Here is a 24235-nt window from a genome sequence, read left to right as displayed (position 1 = left end):
AACAGTATATTTATTTACCTATTAATTAAATTGAGTTTAGTATCCATTTATGTGCATAAAAAATCTCAGATGTAGTTGAGCCTTTAGGCTTATAGCATAAACTTGGCCAACTCTAGCTCAAATATTGATGCATTTAAAGACTGGCTCAGCCCAGTATAAACCTGTAAGAGAAAATATTGATTTGAATTTGGTGTTCAATAAGATATACATATATATACATCTATAGATATTCGCATACATAATTCAACTGCTAACTTTCACGTCCGCTTAAATACGAGTTTAAAGTCTGATTAGCATCTGAGGTGCGACACTCTCCAGGCGCTCCTAAATCTTCTTTTAATTCGTGGGCCAAAGAAGAAAACGTAGCACGTTCAACAAAATGGCAGACGCTGAATCCTTTTTCCTGTGCAAGCTTGTGTGTGTGTGTGAAAACAATTGATAACCCATGCCAGAGTCTTTGGCGTAGCCTTTGCCTTTTGCGCTTGGTGCGGCTGGTGTCGCTGCTGGCCTCGTTGGCTTTGGCCAAATAGAGGAGTCAACGACTTGGCTTACAGTTTATATAAATAAAATGCAGACAAAAAAATATGCGAACATGATATCCTGGCCACGGCAAGTTCAAGGATGTCTGGCGCGCGTGAGCCCGTAACCGTAGCTGTCCCTTCGTCCCTCCCTCCGTCCGTCCCTCCATGGAACTCGAACGTGAAATGCGACGGTGACGCCGTAGAAAGGCGGCCAAGCTGGCTCAGGCACGCAAAAGGTTGCGTTTCGGCCAGCGAGATTCAATAGGGCCAACAAGAATTTGTGTAAATTGGCAAATTACGCATAAATGGCGAGACGCCAACAGCATTCGCCGGGGAATTCAACCCGCTCGTTGTTTAGCTCCACACTTGCTGTGTCTCCCTCCCTCTCCCTCCCTCCCACTCTCTCTTCATTCTTTTGGGCTGTCATGGCTGGAAATTAATGTTGTTTGCCCAGAACCGATCGACGTTCCGGCGCGACGGCCCAATAAAGCGTTGCCCATTGCCAGAAACGGGTTTGATGCCGCCGGGCGCAGCCCGTGACCCCCAGCAAAGGTCAGCCCGTCCGTCACCAGCTGGCGAGCAATCAACAGTTGACTTATTATGCCCAGCAGCGGTTTGTGTTTTTCAGCTCGACTCGCACAGATCTGCCACAGCAGATTGCAAAAATAGAAAAAATATTTAATATAAAGATATACGTATAAATATTGCTTAAATTGGCGAATTTCGTTTGGCGATTGGCGATCTAACAAGTGGAGCGCAGCATGAAAAACAAACTCGGCTTGTGGCGGCGGCATTTCCGAGAACTTTCTTCAACCTGAGCCATGGGCAAATAGTTCTAAGCAGACGAGCTCCCCTGGGCATGGCAATAAATATTCAATCTACTTGATATGACTGATAAACAGAGAGTAGAGCTGAGACGGTGTCAGCGAAACATGTATATTGATATATGGCTATAGGTTTTCTAAGGAGATTCGCATCAGCATCTTTGAGTATCTTCTGGACTCTTCCATGCCTAAGCTGAAGCCAATGAAGCTAAGTACCCATTGAGCGAAAATTCGAAAAGAATAGAGTAAGTAAGAGCAAACGGTGCTAAAAATTGGAGAAAGCAACCAAAAGTTGCTGCTGGAGACTAGATTGCTTTATTCAATTGAGCACTACTCAGAGACTACCCCCCTCTAGACCTACAGGACCGACTCTTAATGGTCTATTGACTTGCAAAAGGCAATGACCTGCGCTAGTTACACAAATTGTCTTGGCTGCTGGCAATGCATAACAAGGCTTTCTCGGTGCTCGGTCAACAAGGTCATAATCTACAAGGTCTTGCTAGCTACTCGTTCGATGTTATCCAAGTGTCATAGCTGCTGAGTTGGAACCCCGCAAATTGCGTCTGCTACACACAAAAATACTGATGAAGTTTGCTGCGGATCTCTGATACATGAGACCCAGATATATAGAACGAGACCTCAAGACTCCTCAAATTGGTTACAAAATCCAGGAGGTGGCCAAAGAGCAACTAGAGAGAGCTCAAATTCTCATCCAAAAGTAGCCTGGCCAAGCGAGCAGCTACAGCAGCTTAAAGCTCCCTTACTGCCTTCCCGTAGATTATAAGTTTTTGGTACCATTCTTTCTTGATCTAAAAAATAAATTATAATACATTATATGTATTAAATTGTGAAAATAAAAGTGTAATAATGAAACAATAAGCTTTACCTGTGTTGACTGCACTCTAGCATCAATTCCATGCCCCAAGATATGTATCCCAACAATAATGTTCTATATATATATATATATATATATATATATATATATATATATATATATATATATATATATATTTTTTTTTTTTTTTTTTTTTTCATATACATATATATTTTTCATTCACTTTCATTTAGTTTAAGTAGCACACTTTCTTTACTTATCTGATCAAGTACCAGTCGTAGGCTAATAAGAGATTAGATTTGTTTAGGGAGGATAGCCAAATGGTTAAGTATCGATAGACTTACAGCTAGGTATCGATAGTCGAGCATCGTGCCATCGATACGAAAACGAGAATGACATTAGAGAAGAGGAAGAGTGCGAGGGAATTTATAGTAAAAAGGGAAAAACATAAGAGAAAATATGAAGAGAATATTAAAATGTGAAATTAAGAGTATTTTAAGAGAAAGAAAAATAGGGCTCCATTAAAACCTCCTATACATCCAATCAAAACTCAAAGCTTATAAACAAGAGAACTTGCAAATATGTTCATGAGGGGAGGAAGACTTTTTAGTTGACTAATCATTTTGACAAAGGCCATTCTTATCAATCGTCTCAGAGATCTGACGGGTAACTGGCGAGTGTCTGGTAAGCGGTATCTAATCAACCTATCACTGTATCGAATTTTGAAACTGCAAGTCTCTGGGAGAGAAAGAACAGGACAGTGATGCCAATCTGTCCTTTTTCCAGAAGGGTCTTTCCTGTTTTTAAGGGCTGCTTCATAAGAACCATGCCAGCATGAGTATAACGGTGATAAATTGAATTGAGTAGGTGCTTTGTATGTATTATCGATATCGTTTGCAATTATGTTCAATGCGAAAAGAGTGATAAAATACCCAAGTAGACTTATAGGCAAAAATTTCGGGATTGCTGGCTATAGAAGCCAGATTTCAAGTTGTGAATAGCCCGATATGAAGACGACAACAATAAAGCGTACTGCAGAATCTGCAAATGTAGTATAAATTGCAAATTTATACCGAAAAATTGTTTGTCCTGCTTTCTGTATTTTTTTTTTTTTTTTTTTTTTTTTTAATTTTCAGCCTTTTTTCAGTATTTTACGGACAGTTTTGCCTTAAAAAAAAAAAATTGACATCACTGGAGCAGGAAGACACGCGAACATATGAATAGCAGAACACGGCTATAGCTCATCCCCGTCTCAGTCCGCCTCATCAGGAATGCAAATGCATCAGCTCGTCTGCCACGCCTCTTTCACATTTACGTAAGCATAGCCAAATATAATACAAAATACAAATCCCACGTGACCATTGTCCACATACAGAAATCCTTTCGATTGCCGCCGCTTTAAATTTTTGACAGCAGCTCTTGCACTTTGGCTTAAATGGATTTGCAGCTTCACCTTGACTTAACTTGGCTGCTTGAGCAGGCTTAAATTCTTATTGCTCACATATAGGTGGAGCTAGAGAGCGAGAGGGGGAGGGGTACTCAGGCAGTTTACAAAATCAATATGTCAAGCCCTCGCTGCGCCGCTTTGTCGACTCCTGCTGCGGTAAGGCTGGCGCAGGAATATTGAAAAAGGCGACGCTGGCAACACGACGGCAGCGGAAACTTTTTTCATTTTTAGTTTGTCAAGTTGCACACAAAGACCTTGCCGAACGGCAAACGAACCTGTCGATTCCAAGTTTTGTTTTTTTTTTTTTTTTCAATTTTTCATTTTTTTTTTTTTTTTTTTTTTTTTTTTTGGCTTGAGCTGCAAGTCTCCTTCACCGTCTGCCCGGCGACAATTCGGCGCTTAGGCAAACAAAGGCCGCAAGTTGGGGCCAACTTCAGTTTCAGTTTGGGGCAAATGTGTGTGTGTGGGGGGGGGGGGGGGTGGCAGCTGCTTAGGCGCTCCGCAAACTGTTGTAAATTTAAGCAGCACGCCCAACAGGTCGCATACGTAATAAATCGCAAATGCCAGGCGAACGCATCGACGCAAGCAAGGGGCGTGGCACAGCGCCAACTCAATGCATATAGCAAATGAATACATGCATATATACATATGTATATACATTTATATATACATTTATATATATTTATATTTATATGCTATATAGCGCAATCTATGTGGACTATTATAAATTATGCACGCGCCAGGCCCTGGGCTAAGGGCCGTTCTGTTGTCCTTGCCATACAAAGGCAATTGTATAATTGCATTCTAATATGATGACTGCGGCACTTTCGCAAGCAGCCGCAGCCGCAAGCCTCAAGTCGACGGCCTGATGCGCTTTCCCGGGTAAACTGCAAGGGCAGTCAAAGAGCGAGAGAGAGAGAGAGAGAGAGAGAGAGCTGGCCAGGGCCTGGCACAGTCAATGAGCCCAGCTGGCTACACTGCTGTCGAAAAGTATGTGCACGCGGCAATTGTTTTGCATAAATTGCTGGCGTTTTAATTAAATGCCAACGAAGTGAGACAAATGCTGCAGCTGCAGCTGCAGCGACTCGACGACTCTCACTCCGTCCGTCCGTCCATCCGTCCATCTGTCCGTCCGTCCGTCTGCTGGTTTTTGGTGCAAATGCCTTTGTGTCTAGCCTGCCTGCAGCAATTATTTACGTTGCCCATGAACTTTTGATTACGCATCGCTCCACTGCCATTTGCAGGTGCAACAACAACAACAACAACAACGACAGCTATTGCTACAGTAACTGCCACAGTCATGTCTAAATTAATGCCTGCAATTAAAATGCTTAACACTCGTTGCCCATTCGACTCAGCTCTTGGCCAGCCCGCCCACCAGCTGTCGCTTGACCAGCTGCTGTTGGCTTTACAGTTGGCCAACTGCTGTCAACAGCTTGCGGCTAGATCTAAGTAGCTCTGGCTACTGCCTGCCTCTGCCCCCGCCTCTGCCTCTGCCACTCGACCACAAAATCATCTTCTTTGCTGGTAGCTTCATAAACCCCATTCAGACGTTGCCCAACACTGGCTCTAGCTGACATTGTCTCTGCCTCCGACTCGATGGCTTATTTGGTTTATTAATTGCATTTTTTCCTCTCATCAACTCGAAGTATTTTTGCTGATGTATCCAACCAGTTGAGCCCTGTTCTAGGTAGGCCTAAGATAAACATGAGAAACGCTGCACAACGCATGTCACACACATGCCAAAGTTTTCTCTCATAGCTTAAGCACATTCAAATTCAAATGCGGCAATTGCAACTCTTTTGTGATGAATTTAAGAAATGCGCACGCAGTTGAGCGTTAAGCTCCGTTCAAAATTGTCGCTACCTCTGTTTCCGTCTCTCTCTCTATTTTTGTCTCTCTCACTTAACTCTTTTGTGCCGCAATTGTCCACTGTATATTCGATTTACATTGACCAAAAAACAGAGCCCGTCCGTTCGCTCGCTCGCTTTTCCGGCGGGCACAAAAGCATTGCCTACTTTTAGGCAGCTGCAATTTAATTACCGTTGCAAAGTTACAGATACACAGATACACAGATGACCATGCATCCAATTGCCAACAGCCGAACAACAGTCGTCAGCCTTCACTCAGCCTTTCACTGACATACGCCCCCCATCCCCTGAATCCCCATCCCTCTCACCACGCCCCCCACACCTACCCGCTCACAGCCATTGCCTAGCCAAAATGCAGCGATAGTTTTTGAAATATAACCATAGCGCCGCTGTTTGCCATCGCATGCAGATACCCTGGAATCTAAAGCAAGCTGTGGGCGTATAAGCACAAGGGAGAAATATGGACATGAAGGTACATAGATTATAGATATATTACGGTATAGAGATATGTATATGCAGGAAAAGTATTGCAGACATATGGATAAGAAGAGAGATAGATATAGATGTAGTACAGATTTACATAGATAGATACATAAGAATCTATATATAGTGGTATATAGATATACAGATAGATATGTAGACATAGATTTATAAGTATAAAGATGTAAAGATATAGATAATATAATAATATACATAATATAGATAAAGAGATATATATATATAGATATATAAATATAGACGAAAATATAAGGATTTATAGATATATGCATATAGAAATCAAGCTATTAGATGTATAGATATAGAGATTCACAAACATATAGATATAGAGACGAATAGAAATATAGATATCCAGATGTATAGATACACAGATGTATATATAGATATCTACATATGTATATATACATTTAGATATATAGTTATCTTGATGTATAGATACACAGATGTATATGTATATCTACATACGTATACATTTAGATATATAGCAGCTCTACGCTAACGTCTATAAATTGTGTAATTGTATATTTTATGTTACAGATGTGCAAATAAATCCCGCGATGTTCGCTGATGCATCTCAAGGTCCAACGGCGTGAGCTTCTGGTCCAGGCTGGGTTTCAATTGATTTTGGCCTCTCTTTTTACGGAGATCACTTTGGGCAGTTGACATAAACTCTCGATTATTAGCATTGTGCAATAATATATGCATATAGACCCACAGTAATTGTGCCATAATCCATGCAAAAAAGTAAAATACAAAGAAAATTCTTATTGGTCCGCTGCTCTGCGCTTTTATTCTGCAGACTATCGACAACCGGTTATCGATGGATCTTAAGCAACCATCGTCACTATCGATTGCTCTAACTATTGCCATTTTTGTGACTCTTCAATAACTATCGTCTCTATTGATGGCCACCCACCTCTAAATTATTTGGCATGTTAGAGTATTTAAATATTGGAATCTAAAGGTATATAATAGACGTATATATTATAACTATGTTGTATCATCTATCTTATCTATATTATATTCTCTATTTTCAGACTCCTTATTAAAATGCGTAGACTATTGCTTTCTATATGCCAGGTCAGGCATTGACATTGGCATTGGCTTTGCTGGAGATCCATGTATGTATTGGCATATGATATATGATATATGATATGTACATATAAACATAGTATATATTGATGTATTACTCTGTTCGTACAGCTCATCTCAGTGTCGACTCTCAGCAGTTGGCCATATATATTTTTTCCGTTATTTGCGCTGCTGCTGCTACTGCTGTTGCTATTGTTGTTGTCGTCATGATTATTGTGCAAATAAAAGGAAAATCGCATAAAATTTTTTTCACCGTTGCCCCGACAACACGTTGAGTGCCATGGCTTTAACAAAGGCGCCCACACACAGAGAGAGATGGGAAGAGACAGAGAGAGAGAGAGAGAGAGAGAGAGTGCGAATCAAATGCTGCTCACTTCGTACGCCTCGCTTAACTAATTAGGGTGTGTGGAGGAAATGACGGTCGACTCTGCTGCTGCTGTTGCTGCTGCTGCTGCTGTTGCTGCATCCACAGCTGCAACTGCAACTGCAACTGATGTTGGCGGCCGCCAGCAGAGGCTGGTGCTAATTCAGTGCGGCTTGCCGGCTGGATGGGTGGCCCATTCACTCGTACGCTGCCAGCACAGATTTACCGTTTGGCATTGTGTCTGAATTATGTATAATTACATTTCAACATTATTCACGGTTTAAGGCCGCATCAGCAGCTGTGCGAATGCTGCGGGCAAATGGGATTGCGCCAAGCTCTCGTATCTCTCACCAGATTCTGCTCAGCTAACAGCTAGGCGATATACCAGCTTAACCGTATCTCCAACACACACACACACACACACACACACACACACACACACACACACACACACACACACACACACTCATACACACATGCTTTCAGAATAGTTTTTGCCATTTGCATGTTCGATTAATGATTTCTTTGCATTGGCGCAATAATTATTATTTTGATCTGCCCGAGGCGGCGACAATTGGACAGCCACTCATAAAAGTAAATACTCAAAAGAGTGTACATATATGCATATAAGTGTGCATGTATGAGTGTGTGTATGTGTGGGTGTGCGTGTGTGTTTACAGTTTCAATCTTGTTATGTGCGCTCGCTCTAAAGTAAATATCAATTACAACGCCGTCTCGCTCCCACGCACAGCTCTCTGTCTCTGTCTCGCACGCATTCATTTTTATCTCTATACTCAGTCACGTATGTGAAATGAGTATATTGTTTTCATGCAATGCCCATCTAGTTGTCCGTCCGACAGTCCATCCGTCCGTCTATGCGTAAGGCAAACCATTTCAGCGCTATTGAAGCTAAGGACTTGAAATTTTAATGATATCCCAGTGTAGATGCTTAAGATACCCCCTAAAGGCGTGGCAAATTGAAAAATATATTTTCTGGCATTTTAGAATCCACGGTAGCTAAAGTCGGCAGATGTATTCAAGTTCATCGAGAGTAATAGTAAGAAAAATTTACTAAATTACAGAGTTAAGAGAAAGAGAAGTCATTAGCTCTTTCTCTTATCTATCTCTCTTTCTCTCTCTCTCTCTAGACATTGAACTTGATATAACATATACATATATAGACCCATTGATCGTAGGATAAGTCGGAAAATCAAATCAGCCAGCACTTGTGCCGTGGATGAGTATTCAGCAGTCGGTAACACCCGACAGCAGCGTTGCCGCTTGTTTTCTTTTATGATTTTTGTCTTTGCGTTGTTTTGTTACTGTTTATTTAATTTATTTGTATTTTTATTTGGGCGTGTTTACAGCCCACTCGCAGGACACTGGGCGATTTATGACCGGCCCGGCAAGGCGCACGGCGGGCATATCAACTCCGCCAATGCGCTTGGCTGCGCACAGCACTTAATGCAAAGCGGAATTAACCGTAATGCTGATCATCGGGAATAAATTACAGTTTCAATAAAATGCAACAACATAAATAGACAAAAAATGATGAAACGAACTCAATCAAAAAGAAATAAATATAAAAAAATATTTTAGTAATAAGCAATTTATAATTATTAATTAAAAATTTAAATATTAATTACGTTGCACAATGTAAAAACTCAACGAAATTATGCCACTTTTTTGTACAGCGATTACAAAATGTTAATGCTATGTAAAATGTTGATGCTCTGTAGAAGAACTTCCAGAAGAAATGCCACTTGGAAAAGAAAACTTGGATTACTTTATGAGTATTAAAATACAAATTAATTCAAGTGTATTAATAGTTGTTCACCTTATACAATTCAACTATATGTTCAATGTAAAAAGAAGTACGAACGGGTATTACCGACTGCAGAGCACTTATTCGTTGCGAGATCTGTTTATGCATATAGAGTATATATAAAATATACTTTATGGGGTCTGCCACGCCTTCTGTTGCCTGTTACAAACGATAATAACAGCCTTTGCGGTCGGGTGTTGCCAACTGCAGAACACCTATTCACAGTCCAAGCACTTCCAGATCCATACTCCGGTTTGTCAATTGATATGTAAATAAAAAGAGTATATATAAGTATGTATGGTAAGAGTATGTATACCTTATGGCGTCTGCCACGCCTCCTGCTGCGTATTTCCCCATTTCAGTGGGTTCATTGCACAAATATACCCATAAATAATATTACAATTTAATAAATAAAAGCAAATTAAAATTTATAATAAAAATAGAATCTTATAAATGAATAAATGAAAAAAAAAAAAAAAAAATAATAATAATAATAATAAATAAGAAAAAACTCTCAGTGTAGTGTAATCAAGTTCATAGTTCAATTGGCGCTGTGTAGTAGCGTATGAGAAATGTTTCATTTGTTGTTTCAATTTGCAATTTTTTTTTTATGGTATGCTGTTGCCATTGCTGATGTTGTTGTTGTTGTTGTGGTGGCTTCGTTATTTGTTGAATTAATTAAAATTCAATAATAAAATTGTTAAATGCAAAGCTGAATTAATGCAGAGAGCGCGCGCCTCGCTGAGAAATGTTTAATAGCATAAATAAATAAAGAGGAGCACAACTGCTGCACGATTTCAGCTTGTTTATATGTAAATATAATTAATAAACACACACACACACACACAAATGATGCAAAAAATTTATGAAATTGGTTATTTTATTTAAGTCTTCTGGTTCAGGTTGATTAAGCCTCAATTGAGAGTATCAATTTCGATATTTCATGTGCAATACAAATTCTAGAAAAATAAAAAAAATAAAAAAAAAAAAATAATAAAAACAAAATAAATAAAAAAAATAAAATAAATAAAAAAAAATAATAAAAATTTAAAAAAATAATAAAAAAAAAAAATTAAAATTAAAAAAAAAAAAAAAATTTCGAAAAAATTGCAAATGTTGATGAAATATCTGATATGATACATCTGAAAAATTGTGGGCGTGTTTGAAGATTGCACATGGCCGAATTAAGGATGATGTACGCCGCACAGCTCGTATTGAATGAGCTGAGCGAACATCTCAGCGACCTGAACGAACTCGTCCAGCTGCCTCTGATAGACAGTCCAGTTGTTGACGCGGTCCTGATCGTAATCGGGATCCTCCGGGTCCATGACCGGGGGCACTGGAAACTGTGCCATGGCGGCGGCCATCAGCTGCAGAGTGGCCTGGAGGGCGTGCCAGAGGCGGACGAGCTCCTCGAAGTGCATCTCGGTCATTAGCATTAGGCGCTGCATAGTGGGGTAGTCGTTGCAGATGGCTCCCATGTCTATCATGGGAAATGCTAACGGCGTGCACTGTTCCTGCGGCACACCATTAGAAGTCAGCATGAGGCGAGGCATCGCCTGGGCCATTGTCTCAAAGAAGGTCTCGTTGAGGAAACTCGCAGGAGCAGTGAAACCATTGCGCTCGCCAATGATATTGATCAGATGCGGCACAACACCATAGATGCTCAGAGCCGTCAAATAAGGATTAGAACCTGCAGCAGCGGCCTGCTGCTCCTGCCCCTGCAGCTGCACCTGCCCCTGCAGCTGCTGCTCAGCGGCTGGCTGGGCCACGTTGGGCTCTACGTCGTTCATCTCCACTTCGCCAGAGTCAGTGGTGAGAAAGCTCGAATCGGTCAAGCTAGTCTCCATGTCCTCGCTCTCGGGCTCCAAGGCGATGGCAATGCTGCGGCGGCGAGGCCCCTTGATTATTGTGCATTCAGATTTTCACAAAATTCGCACGCTTACCTTTGATCGACGTTGCCAGACTGCTGGACAACGCCCTCAGTGATAATTACCGGAGGCTGCTCCTGCTCCTGCTGCTGCTGCTGCTTCTGCTGCTGCTGCTGCTGCTGCTGCTGCTGCTCAGCGCATTCATCGTTGCTAATTGGCAAATGAGTTGCATTTAGATGCAATCAGGCTCACTCAGAGGCGACTGCCGGCACTCACCCGAAGATATTTCCTTGATCAGCCATGGTTTTTCGATTCTAATTGCGAATAACGAATGCTATTGAAGTTGGTTAGTCGATGGTTATAATATTTTTGGTTTTGCAAAAGCAAATTCGAAGGAAATCAGAAAGCAACTGTAAAGCACGTGCGCCAAAGTCGAAAACAAACTCCAAAGTGAAGTCGAATCTAGCTCCGTGCTTATGCTCGCCTGCCTTTGACAGTACTAATAATTAAAGTACGCTGTACCTATCGATAATGCATGGGTAGTGTTGAGCAATTTTACAATGTATCGTATTGGAAAGTACTTGAATTCATAGAAATTTCATAAATTCTGAGAGCATAGGCCATAGGCTAGGCTTATAGCGAGCCATAGGGAGTTAGAACAGAAGGGAGCGTGCAAGAGAGAGAGAGAGCGATATATGGACTTAGTTGGTGGAGCCTGTGGCGCCATCAATGGACGAGTGGCCTAGACAAGCCTCAGTGTTGTGAATCACTATGCTTGACAAATTAACCAACACTTTGACCCCGAAATGACTTGCATATACTCAAATGCCAAGTGCTAATTGTAAAATTCTTATTGAATTACCGACAAGTAACGTGCAGGCGTGTAAGGACTTCACACATACATATATACTAAAATACGTTATTGGGCTTATCAATATTTTCTTATTTCATAGGATCAAAATAAACAAAAAACGGACAAGAAAGTTTCTGTTGCCTAATCATTTTAAGCAGACAAACTTGGTGGGCTGTACCACACCGCCTCTCTAGTTTTAAGGTTTACGGCATGGGACAGACAATAGACAGGTGAAGTTTAAGGAGTGTCCGGAGGAGGGACAGACAGACGGAAATGACTTCATCGTCTCAGTTGCTCAACCCGATCAAGAATACATGTATGTGCTCCATGTGGTCTGCCACGCCTCATTTCGCCTGTTATATTCTCTCTCTGTCTTCCCCTCGATCTGCTCCTCTAAGCCAACTAATGAAATTGATAGCTCTGCTTATAGCTGTAGTCTTTTTATACCCTGAACCCATTGAAAATGGGAAATCAGGGTATAATGGTTTTGTGAAAAGTATGTAACAGGCAGAAGGAATCATCGCATATATTCTTGATCAGGACGACGAGCTGAGTCGATATAGCCCTGTCCGTCTGTCCGTCCGTATGATCAAAAGGATCTCAGAAGATATAAGAGCTAGAGAGCTGAAATTTGGCATGCATACTCGTGTATACCATAGGCAGTACGAGTTTGATTTATTTTTTTGATAACTCATCCGATAACTTTTTTTATCGAGAATAATCGAAAAATCGACATTGTTTTTTCAGCCTAGTTTGAACACTTTTAAACCTGGAGACTTCAAATTTGCGTTGTATATAAAGTTAATGGATACAAAGATTTTGTGTATGTATGTGTTCATAGAAGAAGTGCAGAATAATTAAAATATCAGCTTGGAGGGTTCAGGGTATCTCCTAGTCGAACAGTCTCGACTGGAGCCTTCTTACTTGTTTTTTTTTTTTTTTTTTTTGGCACCTTTACTGCTGGGCGCTCTACTGCCCGCAGTCCAGGCCTGTAAGTCTCGTCTCGCCTTTTTTTTTTTTTTTTTTTGCTGTCACTTTGGCGGATATCATACATGATATAATGTAAATTGGTGCGGCGCACAGCATTTCCCATGTGGAAAATTGAAATGTGTGTTGTCTTAACCAACACTGGCTGCTAGCAACACCGCCCGCGCACTCCATGCAGATTATTGACTAGTGCGGGCCAACAAAATGCTAATGATATCAAGTGTGGGCGCCACTGGAAAATGGAAAATTGGAAAATCGTATTGTGGAAAATAAGCGCTTTAAAGAGCTTATTTCAATAGAATTTCACAAGCGAATTGTTCAAATTGCAATTAAAAATGCAATATGCATAAATGTTTAATGATAGCCCAGCAACAACAACATGAACATCTGCAACAAAAATAACAAACAATAAATAGGAAATTTAATTAAATTTTAAAATGCGTTTGTGGCACTTCTTGGCCATTGGCTCGCCTGGTAGAGGCCCTAGTCCAGGCTCTAGTCAAAATTGACATAATGACCAAATAATTTTCCAGTTCGCTGCATCTTAATGGCCCTGTGATGCGAGGGGCTGTGCAGGGTGGGGGAAGGGGGGGGGGAGGTTGGCGTGTCTAGTGACAGGCGGAGAAATTTCAATTTCGCATTCGTTTGACAGGCGACGCCAGTGCGGCACATTAAATGCGAATGTTCATTATCAATTTGCAAATTTATTATGAATGTCGACATTAATTTGACGCTCAAATCTATGCAACATGCCCGGGGATACGCGTCACGTGACCGGCCAGCGGCGCCAGGCAGCGACTGTTTGGGCCAATTAATCAAGCGAACGCTGCAACGAGCGACAAGTCGCAAAGGTAATTTGGCACTTAAAAAGGGTAAACGAGCCTCGAGCCGAGCCACAGGCCAAGCCAACCCAGGCCAACGCGTACCTTCTTCAAGGCACTTTGAGGGCCGCCAAATGTGACGAGTCTTTGTCCACGTTTGTCCCATCGGACCGAGGCCATTTATCATCTGATTGACTAGATAATTGACTACGGCCAGGCACCTTGTCCCACATCGCCCTAAGAGCACCATCATCATTCATGGCCGCCGTGTGACGGTGCTTGTAAAGCCAGCCCAAAGACAAGTCCTAAATATTATTTACAAAAAATTGAAAGAACCCAATGCAACAATCTCAGCACAGAAATCTAGGTCTATAATCTATGTTGATGTCTTATAAAATTATTGAAATTAATTAACAGCTCAAAGATTTATTTATTCAATGATTTTTAGATATCATTTCCAGGTCCTCAGGTCCTCAACTCAAAATGGAAATCCTGCTTAGCAGTCGCTTTCTGTGGCAGTGCAACAATCTGAGAATAGAAATAATATTCATTTTTAGATCTCATATCGATCTATAATATATAATTCATCAATAATTTCCAGTACAGGTCCTCAACTTCATAGGGAAATCCTGCTCAACAGCCGCTTCCTATGAATAGAAATCAAAATTAATTTTTAATATTAATTTTTAGCTCTCAAACTCATTTATAATATATTCATCAATAATTTCCAGTGCAGGTCCTCAACTCTATATGGAAATCCTGCTGAACAGTCGCTTCCTGTGGCAGTGCAACAATCTGGGAATAGAAATCTAGGTCTTAAATCAATTTGTAATATTCTTTTTTAGATCTCAAATCGATTTATAATATATAATTCATCAATAATTTCCAATACATGTCCTCTACTCCTGCTCAGCAGCCACTTCCTGTGGCAGTGCAACAATCTGGGAATAGAAATCAAAGTCTTAAATTCAATTGTTTTAGCTCTCAGATTTATTTATTGTATTATAATTTCCAGCTCAAGTCCTCAACTCCATAGGAGAATCCTATTGAGCAGCCGCCTCCTGCCGCTGTTGGGGCAACAGTCGCAGCTGCAGGAGTAGTACATTTTGTATTTGGAGTGTGGTGCTTTGTTTGCGCATCCATAAATTGGCTGGCATTCACATGGCAGGGACGCAGGGACGGACGGAGGTCAGCAGTCGAAAATATGGCAGGACACGAGCATTAGACAAAGCACGGACACTAGTATATAAAAATATTACTGATTGGCATGCTGCAGGCGGGCTGGAGGGGGACGCGCTAGGCAAATGGAGACGCCTATTAGTAAGCGGCGGGTGTGTGTGTGTGTGTGTGATGTGTGTGTGGCGCTGGACAAACGCATGCTATAAAGCCATAAACGCCAAGCCATAAATTATGCTAGCCACACGCAGGGCCAACGCAGAGGTACAACACACACACACACACACACACACACACAGGCAGGAAGACAGCAGGAGGCGGGAGATTGGGGGCAACAGGACGCGGGGGCCTAGCTTGTGTGACATGTGTGAAAATGCACTTTGCTGTCACTTGACTCTTTGGCCATTTGGTCCGCTGACAGTCGCTGACGGGCACTGCCTGGGCGTGCCACCAACTGTGGAATCCAAATCCATCCTCCACTCCACCTCGGGCTGCCCTTTGCAATAAAATTTATTTATTTTCGCGCTTGTCCTCCTCGCACAGGACTGGTCGGGGCTGGACTGAGCTGGGCTTAAATTATGTAGATGGCAGCGCGAGTGCATGGCGATGAGCCCGACAAAAGATTACTGAATTGCCAGCCAGCCAGCCAGACAGACTGAGAGCCAGAGTCAGTTGGCAGCTGGAAAAATGGAAATCGGAAAAATGTTATGCTTTACGTTTAATCTAAAGTGCAAACACATAAATACAAGTCTGTTTGCAGCAAGAGCTCTTCCCACATGCGGCAGGCGCTTAACGAACTCATTTCGAATGCTTTATGGCCTCCACGCTGCACTGCATTAGCAGTGCTAGGCGTGTTTCTATATCCACTATCTATCTATCTATATATGTGCTTGATCAGTGGCAACTGTTCATATAGCCACAGCTGCGGTCACCAAACTAGCAGCGACTGAGCATCCAGTGTTGGATAACAACATTTATTGATAAACTGAGTATAAACATCTCAATGAACACGTTATATATTGACATTCGTTTCAAATTGAGTTTATGCCCAAGTCTATTTTGTAACTCTTTCTCTCTACTATTTTTATGAACGCAGCTGTATGCATTAGCAATATCTATAAAGTAGTTTCATAGCAAATCTTCAGCTCTTTGCATTCATCTTTCTGCTAGTTTTCGAGTTTTAGTTAAGGAAGCTGAAGATATGCTCTGAAACTCATATTGAATCTAAGTTGTACAAAGTTACTGTAGGAAGCTATAGATAACATCAGTTTGATCTATAGACCTGCAGAGGCTAGATTCTTTTGGTGGACGTGGCAGAAGGAGCCCAGCTGCTACAGTCCAACTGGCAAGGCCAGGCAAGGCAGGAATTCATACTCAGAACAGGAGCCTAGCTGCTACTGTCCAATTGCCTCAGTTCAGCTTCTTCAACATGGCAAAAAGCCGGTGATAATACGCCTAAAGGGAGCTCAGCTGCTTCAGTCTGCATACTTCAATCAGGTTTTTACAGTCCAATTGCTTCAATCCTGATTCTTTAGCCAGGCAAGGAAGGAGTTTATATTCCGAGTACTGCTGCTTTAATCCAAAATCTTCCCAGTTAGCCAAGGCAGAAGCTAACACGACCAAAAAGGAGCCCAGCTGCTACACTCCAGATGCTTTCATCCAGCTGCTTCAAGTCAGATTCTGCAGTCCAAACGTTTTAGTCAGATGAGGCAGGAAACAATATTCCGAGGAGTACAGCTGCATCACTTCATTCTTCTGTCAGAGGGAAAGGCTAAAATGTTTGGCTGCTTCACTTCAGATCTATAAGCACAAGTTAATACTACCAAACGGAGTCCAGCTGCTTCAGTCCAGAATCTTCAGCTCGCCAGCAACGGGCTCATAAAAAGGAGCCCAGCTGGGTTTCAGACTAGATGAGGCCCAAACAAATACGGCTCAGCTGCTTTAGTCCGGCTGTTGAAATAATCCATCTGTAAGAAAACAGTTTTTGTTAGTTTGAAAATGAATGAATAGAAACTTCGTTATTAAAGTATGAAGCATCGTCCAATGAACTCTATTTATAGCACTACAGAATAGCATAGAATTAATAATAAATAAGTGTGGAGTTAAGATGGCTCTCGGTCCACTCCTTAGTTCAGCTTTTACTTATAGAGTCTTTGATAAAAGGCTGCAACAAATGAGCTGAATAAAAAATAGTAATTAAAATAATATTAAAATAGTTGAGCAACTTTCAGCTCGAGTCTTAATAGCCAATAAATGATAGCTATAGAATGTCTGTTTCAATATTGCTATAATCCGTTTGGGAGTAAGGATGAATATGAACTGGAGTCTGGAAGAGCTACAAACAGGGTAGAGCATTCATAGTAGAGTATTTATAGAAGAATATTAATGGGAATTCATTTACACGCATCTAAGCTTTTTAAACTCGTTTTTTGTGCACTCCCTCCTCTTCTCTTCTAAATGTCCATAAAATCTCTTGCATTGTTTCTGCCCATATCAATTTAATAGTTCAGTAATTGTGTTCAAATACTTAATTGTTGTCATGGATTCAACAATGATTGATAATAGTAATTAAAAAATAAATAAATTAATTTACATACATTTTGAAGTATTTTCTAAAAAAAAAAATAATATTAAAAAAAAATAAAATAAAAAAATAAATAAATAAAAAAAAAAAACAAAAATCCCTAGCTAGAAAATTAATAAATATTTTAGTTGAAAAGCCAATACTATCCTTCTTTAAAAACAAATTAGATAAATATAAAAGTAAAAATTAAAAATTAAATAAAAAAAAATTGCTTACGCTCTACATGAATATTCGAAAATTACGAATGGAAATAGAACTTAATAAAATAAAATAAAAATAAAAAATTAAAAAAACCGTTGGGGCCTTTGATGAGTCAAGTCGCAATATGGACTGAAATCTGCTAGCCTTAGAGAGAGCTTCAAGAGAGAATGCATACAGCTTTATTATGCTGTTATCACATTTGAATCTTACAAGCAGCTGGAACTGAAAAACAAGAAAGTTATATATATATTTATTTTACTTTAAAAAAGATATATAAAAATACCTTTTACACTTCTCTTATCATCTCTGAAATTTGAGATTTCACTCAGCTCAGCTTGGATAGGCCTTTGTGATAAGCTTGGCTTGAAGCAGTTGATCAGCTGGACATCCTATACTTATACATATTGTATTGATAATACTCTTAGTAAGAACTGACTCTTACACTCCACTCGAGTCTGCTCATGCCTTGGGTCAGCTTCATTTTGCTTCTGGTTAATCGCTTTTCAAATTTCTTTTCCGATTGGAATTGAAAAGCTGCTGAATGCCAATAAGACTAATTATGAGTTGGAGCTGGACTGGCTCCAGTGCAGCATCATTGACACGTGCTGGAGCATGTAGCACGCCTCATTCGCCGCTTCTTATATTATCTCTGGCATGTGAGTCGTTTGGCTGAGAACCTTTAGCAAGTTCAAGTTGCTGCTTGGGTGGCGCTCGGACCTGATGTGATAGAGTGCCGCGACACTGAGTAATCTATTTGGAGTCCGGGCGTGTGACACACACACACAGAGACAGACGCACACGCACGCATACAGATGCGAAGCACTCACTAATAGTGGCATATAAACTCGCACGTTTCGCGCCACGTTTCGGGCTTCGTGTTGAACGGGCGAGCGGACGGACTTTTTTTTTTTTTTTTTTTTGGCTACGTTTGCTTTTGGGCTTCGCTTTTGTTTTTGGCGTTTTTACAACACGGCCAGCATAACAATGTCGCCCAGCAGCAGCAACAACAGCATCAGCAGCAGCAGGCAACGAAAAATTGCAAGTGGACACATGAATTATGTGCAGCACTCGAGTTAAACAACCGGCGGGCGCGTTAGCCAGCTCCCGGCTCCTGGCACTCAGCTCTCCCTCTCCCCCTCTCTCTCTCTCTCTCCCTCTCTCGGTTTTTAGCTTTTAGCTTCCAGTTCAGTTCGCAGCACAGCCCACAGCAGCAGCAGCAAGCGGCAGTCGCGGCAGCGGCGTCGGCAGCGACAGGCAAACAAAGAGCGACGACGGCTTCCTACTAAATGCACGAGTAGTTGGAAGTTCTTTTTAGCTGTTATTGTTGTTGTTGTTGTTAGGACGCTTTTTTATACACTCACATGCTCGTTTTTGTTGGCTGCCCATTGGGGACGCGTTAGTGGTCCGTGGCCGGGTAAACCAGCCCGGCGAAGGCGCAAACCTCGGATGCGGGCTGACGTCTGTGAGCGGGAGAGAGCGAGCTAAACAGAGAGAGAGAGAGAGAGAGACAGAGCTGTATGCACTGTGGACAAGTGTGGGTGGGCAGCGTTGACTTTGCTTGGCTTTGGCTTGTTTTGGAGGTCACACAACATGCGAGTGCCACACACATACTCACACACACACACACACACTCACATATGTAGAGTATGTGGAAGCAACTGCCATTTGGGAGTTGGCTTTGCGGGTATTAAATTATACATCATTTTGCAACAAATGATGGTCGTTACGTTCGCAACCGACTCACACACACACACTTATAACACTCACGCACACTGGCACATGCCACATAGCATGTCTCATGTGGCAGCAGACGACGCACAGAACTAGCAATTGTTTATACTCTGCCAAAGAACCCCATTGTTTTGTCATTAACTTTGCGGCTTCTGCTCTCTCTGTCTCGCTCTCTCTCTCTCTCTCTTTCTCACTCGGTCTGTCTCTCTCTGACTTCGAGCACTGCATTTATGATTGTAAATTCAGCTGCCATTCGCATTTAATTGCAGCCAGCTAAGTTTACCAAGTTTTCCCATCTTCAGAGGCTCCCAGCGGACGGCTGGCAAATTCACAAACTGTTGCCAGAGCGCGCTGCGCAATCGCACGGCCCGTGCGGGGTTGCCAGACTATTTGCCGACACTTTGCAGCACTGGCCGAGCATTTGTGCTGATTTGCTCTATTTTCAATTCACAATTGGAATTAATCGATATATGTAAATGTTTTGAAAAATATCAAATGCAATTTCTGTTGGCAAATTGTTTAAAATATTTAATGAAAAAATAAATATTATGAAAAGACTGTCTAAGTTACTTGATATAGCTGCAATTGCTGTGCTATAAATATGCTTAAAGTACAAATATAAAAGTCAAGTCTAATTAACTAATTTCAAGTGTAGGCATTGCCTCAGGCTGAGCAGAGGCAGCTCCAAAGCTCTGTGTTGCTATCGTTCAGTTAATATACATATGTATATCTATATATATATAGCTCCAAGGCGAGGGCATTTCAGCTAGCGACTGTCGCACCTTTTAAGCCAATGCCCAGCCAATCAGCGTCCTCGGCCAGACAGTTAATAAAAATCAGTGGCTGTTGGTTTATTATTTGTAGAGCACACATGCTCTAAATGATTTAAGTTTTCGGCTGCAGTCAATCCAGCCATATAATCGATCTTAATTACGCGCCTTACACATGTATGTGGCAGAGGGAACGAGAGAGAGAGAGAGAGAGAGAGAGAGAGAGAGAGACAGCGAGAGAGGGAGACTGCTTCCTGCCAACATCGACATCGACAGCTTTGCCTCCCTGCATTTTATTTCGAGTCTGCTTACGCATTAATTGTTTTGGATTGCAATCGCTTAAGCCATACACACACACTTCCTCTCCCTCCCCCTCTCTCTCTCTCTCATGGGCACACACATGTACTCTTTAATTATGAGCCAAATTGGCAAAATAGCAAGAAAATTAATAACAATTTGTTACGATTACGAGCAACGGCATCGCCGCTGATTAATTTATGCGACTGCAACTTACTGCCATCGGCATGGCCCTTTGCCACGCCCTGTCGCCCACACACACCCACACACACACGCGCGTGCGCCGCCCGCCTTTCCGTTTCGTTCCGTTGCCTGTTTGTGCTCTCCGCTTGTCATTGCTTGATTTATGGCCGCTTAATCACCGTCACCTCGCTGCATTGTCATCAGACACACACCCACACATACACACTCGCTTATGGCTTATGGCGTATATGATGTTTTTACAAATTCAATTAAAATAGCTACCAAGAATGACGCCATTTAGAATTGATATAACCAATTTGCCACATTGGGCCTTTACCTTTGGAACAGATTTGATTACGGCCGAACGGGCTTCGTTATAGCTTGGCTAATGAGCGCACATTGAATGCAGCCAATATTGTGATTACCAATTATAATATGATTTACATAGCATTGCACTCGTACCAGCCAAGGCAGAGTTGACAAGGCTGAGCCTCATATTGCTCATGCATATGCAATTTGCAATATTGTCATAGTCATAGTCATAGTCATTGTCATTGTCATTGTCATTGTCATTGTCATTGTCATTGTCATTGTTATTGTCATTGTCATTGTCATTGTCATTGTCATTGTCATTGTCATTGTCATTGTCATTGTCATTGTCATTGTCATTGTCATTGTCATTGTCATTGTCATTGTCATTGTCATTGTCATTGTCATTGTCATTGTCATTGTCATTGTCATTGTCATTGTCATTGTCATTGTCATTGTCATTGTCATTGTCATTGTCATTGTCATTGTGATTGTCATTGTCATTGTCATTGTCATTGTCATTGTCATTGTCATTGTCATTGTCATTGTCATTGTCATTGTCAATTTATTATCAATAACTTTTCTCATCCTATTAATATCTATTTTCCCACATCAATGTACAGTTAAATTCATCTATTCAGTCACTCACCTTACGTGCCTTTGGTCACCTGAAATTTCTGTGTTGAGCATGAGACTCACATGCAGCGTGCAGGTCGAGCTCAACGTTTGCATTGAGTATTTTAATTACAGTTTCATGCTGATTAATTTTCTTCGATTTCGCCTCACACACAAGGATTGCGGGGGGGTGGGCAGTGGGTGAACCGGGGTCGTTTGTATTATGCTGAGCCGCTCAGAGCCAACCTGAACCGGTTCACTTATGTCGCTGTTGTTCTTTTGTGACAGTTTATTTCAATTTGCATCGCTGAATGTTTCAACATGAGCCGCAGCGGCAAGAGGCAGCAGCAGGAGGCAGCCAAGCGCCAGCGAGCCAGCGAGCGAGTCGACCGTTGTCATCGTCATTGCCATGTTGCAACATGCAATGCACCGTTCAATTTCTTGCTGCCGCCTGGCCCCAAAATAGCCGCATGCAATTGATTACAGCAACGATGCGGCCGCGTGGATGACCGCTTGCGGCCATTGGCCATGGAATGAAATCGAAATAATGCGCCAGGTGTTTGGCTGCTTTAATGCTGGCCGAGCGGGATTCGGCTTTGCCACTGGAGGCCTCTTAATGGCCAACAAGCCGGCCAACCGGCCAGCCTGCCAGCCAGCCAGTCGGCCAGAAAATGGCAATTGTATCCTTGTCAGCCAGGACGAAGATTAAGCCTAAAATGCAGCTGGCCCTGGCCAGCGCCAGATATGCAGCAGCCAGGCCCCAGCCATGGCGCTAGCCTCTTCGGCCTCTTCGGCCTCTCCGACATCGTTGTCCGCTCGCGGTTTTTGCCACCAACTTGAATTGGCTTTCATGCTGACTACATAAGACGCATTGTCGGCCGTCTGAGCGCCGTCTATCGCCGGGCCACAGTAATTGGCTCGGGGAATAGGAGCAGGAATTGGTAATCGTGTCGCGCAGCTTTTAATCGAATTTCAAATCGAACGCAACCAAACCAATTAGACGGAAAAATGTCTGTGTGTAAGTGTGTGTATGTGGGTATGAAAGTGGGAGTGTGTGTATGTGGGTGTGGGCGTGTGCTAAAGGGGAAAGGGAACGAAAGAAAATTAAGGCTGTCTGGTAGAGGCGCATCTTATCGCAGCTAGCACGGTGCAGAGCTAAAGAGCTCGTTACTTGGCTGAGAGCAACGAATGCCGCATACACTTACCAGCAGCAAGCGATGTCTATGAGAAGTTGATCTATGCTTATAAAGATAGTAGATGAAACTTATCGAAAAAAAAGTTAAGTCTCCAAAGGGTTTTCAGTCTGTCTTTGGGCTGAGACGAAATGCATGGATTTTTCCCATAATGTCATTAAAAATCCCAGCAGTTCATAATACGTTCCACTATTCAATAGTTCCAGTTCCAGTTCCGTTTCATTCCGTTTCATTCCGTTTCGAATGCTAAGAGGCATGACAATAAATACCAAGATATACATGCCTGACAACGCTCTACTTGGAAAGACTCCATAGTTAGATCAATTGAGCCATTTACCATAATTTCCACACATTCACAGTCCATATAGCAGCTCTCCGTTGAGCCGGCTGCCCCTGCACAGTTCCATAAGCTAGTTCACAATTGCGACTCAGTTCCGAATGCCAATTTGTCTAGCTGTTCTGCGTGGCTCCAAATTGGACTGGTTAGGGTATTCAAATTAATGCCGCTCAAATGCTGAGCCAGCAAAAGAAGAAGGAAAAAAAAAAAAAAAAAAAAAAAAAAACGAAGGAAGCTGGCGATAAAAAATGTGAGCTTTAAATAGCAGCAGCTGAAGGTGTAAGCCAGGCGCACCGGGGGCGTGGCAGCTGAGGGCAGGCCAAAAGGTTGCATGCAAAGCTGGATGCGTATTAAACGGACGACGACAACAGCAGCAGCGATAAACAGGCGACCAGGCCAATTGCCAAAAAGAGGGGGAGCTGAGAGGGAGAGCGGCGACACGGCAGGTGAGACAGTGGGCGGTGGGCGGTAGGCGTGGCTGGTTCGTGCAACGGCGAATATGTGTCATGAGCCATTTAAGCTCATTACGGGCATCAATTTGGGACGCAAAAATTATGCTCCAACCTTAAGTGTTTCCCACTTGCAGCACGAATTGAAGCTAGAGTGTGGCTTAGTATGTGTGTGTGTATGTGTGTCGAATGGGATGCTGTGTGTGCTGTGTTGGCAAACAAATCTGCTTGTGAGCGCAAAAAAGTGGCAAATTGTTAATTTTAAGCTACTTGGGAGCGAGCGACGCAAATTGCCATGTGGCAAAAGTTGTTGCTGTTGCTGCGAATTTGTAGCTTCTTCCTCTTCTCATATATATATAGTATATAGATATACACATTTTTTCATTTGACTTAAATGATATTAACACACACGCAGGTTGCTGGTTAGATCAATGTACAAAGCAAACAGCTCTGCTAACAATCGAATTGAATTTTGAAGTCGGCCAGGCAGCATGAATTGTACTTTGTAGCAGATGGACAGAGAGAGAGAGGGAGAGAGAGAGAGAGAGAGAGAGAGGGAGAGAGACAGAGACAGATACGCA

General features: G+C 42.0%; 1 protein-coding gene and 3 long non-coding RNA genes across 5 annotated transcripts; 2 read left to right on the top strand and 2 right to left on the bottom strand.

Annotated features, from left to right (window-relative positions):
* Positions 1-3100: 3100 nt before the first annotated feature.
* Positions 3101-9213, top strand: LOC149267834 (uncharacterized). Its single transcript, XR_016271158.1, has 4 exons — positions 3101-3495; positions 6534-6960; positions 7034-7117; positions 8820-9213. It is a non-coding gene; the product is annotated as an uncharacterized LOC149267834 (long non-coding RNA).
* Positions 9214-9324: 111 nt separating this feature from the next.
* Positions 9325-11968, bottom strand: LOC149267833 (uncharacterized). Its single transcript, XM_089474807.1, has 3 exons — positions 11425-11968; positions 11224-11358; positions 9325-11161 (listed from the first exon to the last, which is right to left on the bottom strand). The coding sequence occupies exons 1-3, from the start codon at positions 11448-11450 to the stop codon at positions 10462-10464; spliced, it is 861 nt and encodes a 286-aa protein (XP_089330933.1). The 5' UTR covers positions 11451-11968; the 3' UTR covers positions 9325-10461.
* LOC149267832 (uncharacterized) lies at positions 11938-13389 on the top strand. The gene is made up of 3 exons (XR_016271159.1): positions 11938-12031; positions 12102-12231; positions 12749-13389. It is a non-coding gene; the product is annotated as an uncharacterized LOC149267832 (long non-coding RNA).
* A 2628-nt stretch (positions 13390-16017) lies between these two features.
* LOC149267831 (uncharacterized) lies at positions 16018-20002 on the bottom strand. Of its 2 annotated transcripts, none has more exons than XR_016270974.1 (5): positions 19132-20002; positions 18054-19052; positions 17864-17992; positions 16809-16952; positions 16018-16756 (listed from the first exon to the last, which is right to left on the bottom strand). It is a non-coding gene; the product is annotated as an uncharacterized LOC149267831 (long non-coding RNA). The 2 variants fall into 2 exon arrangements; XR_016270975.1 differs by having other exon boundaries at positions 16018-16740.
* Between the last annotated feature and the right edge of the window lie 4233 nt (positions 20003-24235).

Source organism: Drosophila arizonae, chromosome X (assembly GCF_054131065.1).
Source record: "Drosophila arizonae isolate 15081-1271.41 chromosome X, UAZ_ARI_1.0, whole genome shotgun sequence".
In the NCBI taxonomy this organism is placed as follows: domain Eukaryota; kingdom Metazoa; phylum Arthropoda; class Insecta; order Diptera; family Drosophilidae; genus Drosophila; species Drosophila arizonae.
Note: the sequence above shows the minus strand (reverse complement) of the source record. Positions and strands in the feature narration are given on the sequence as shown.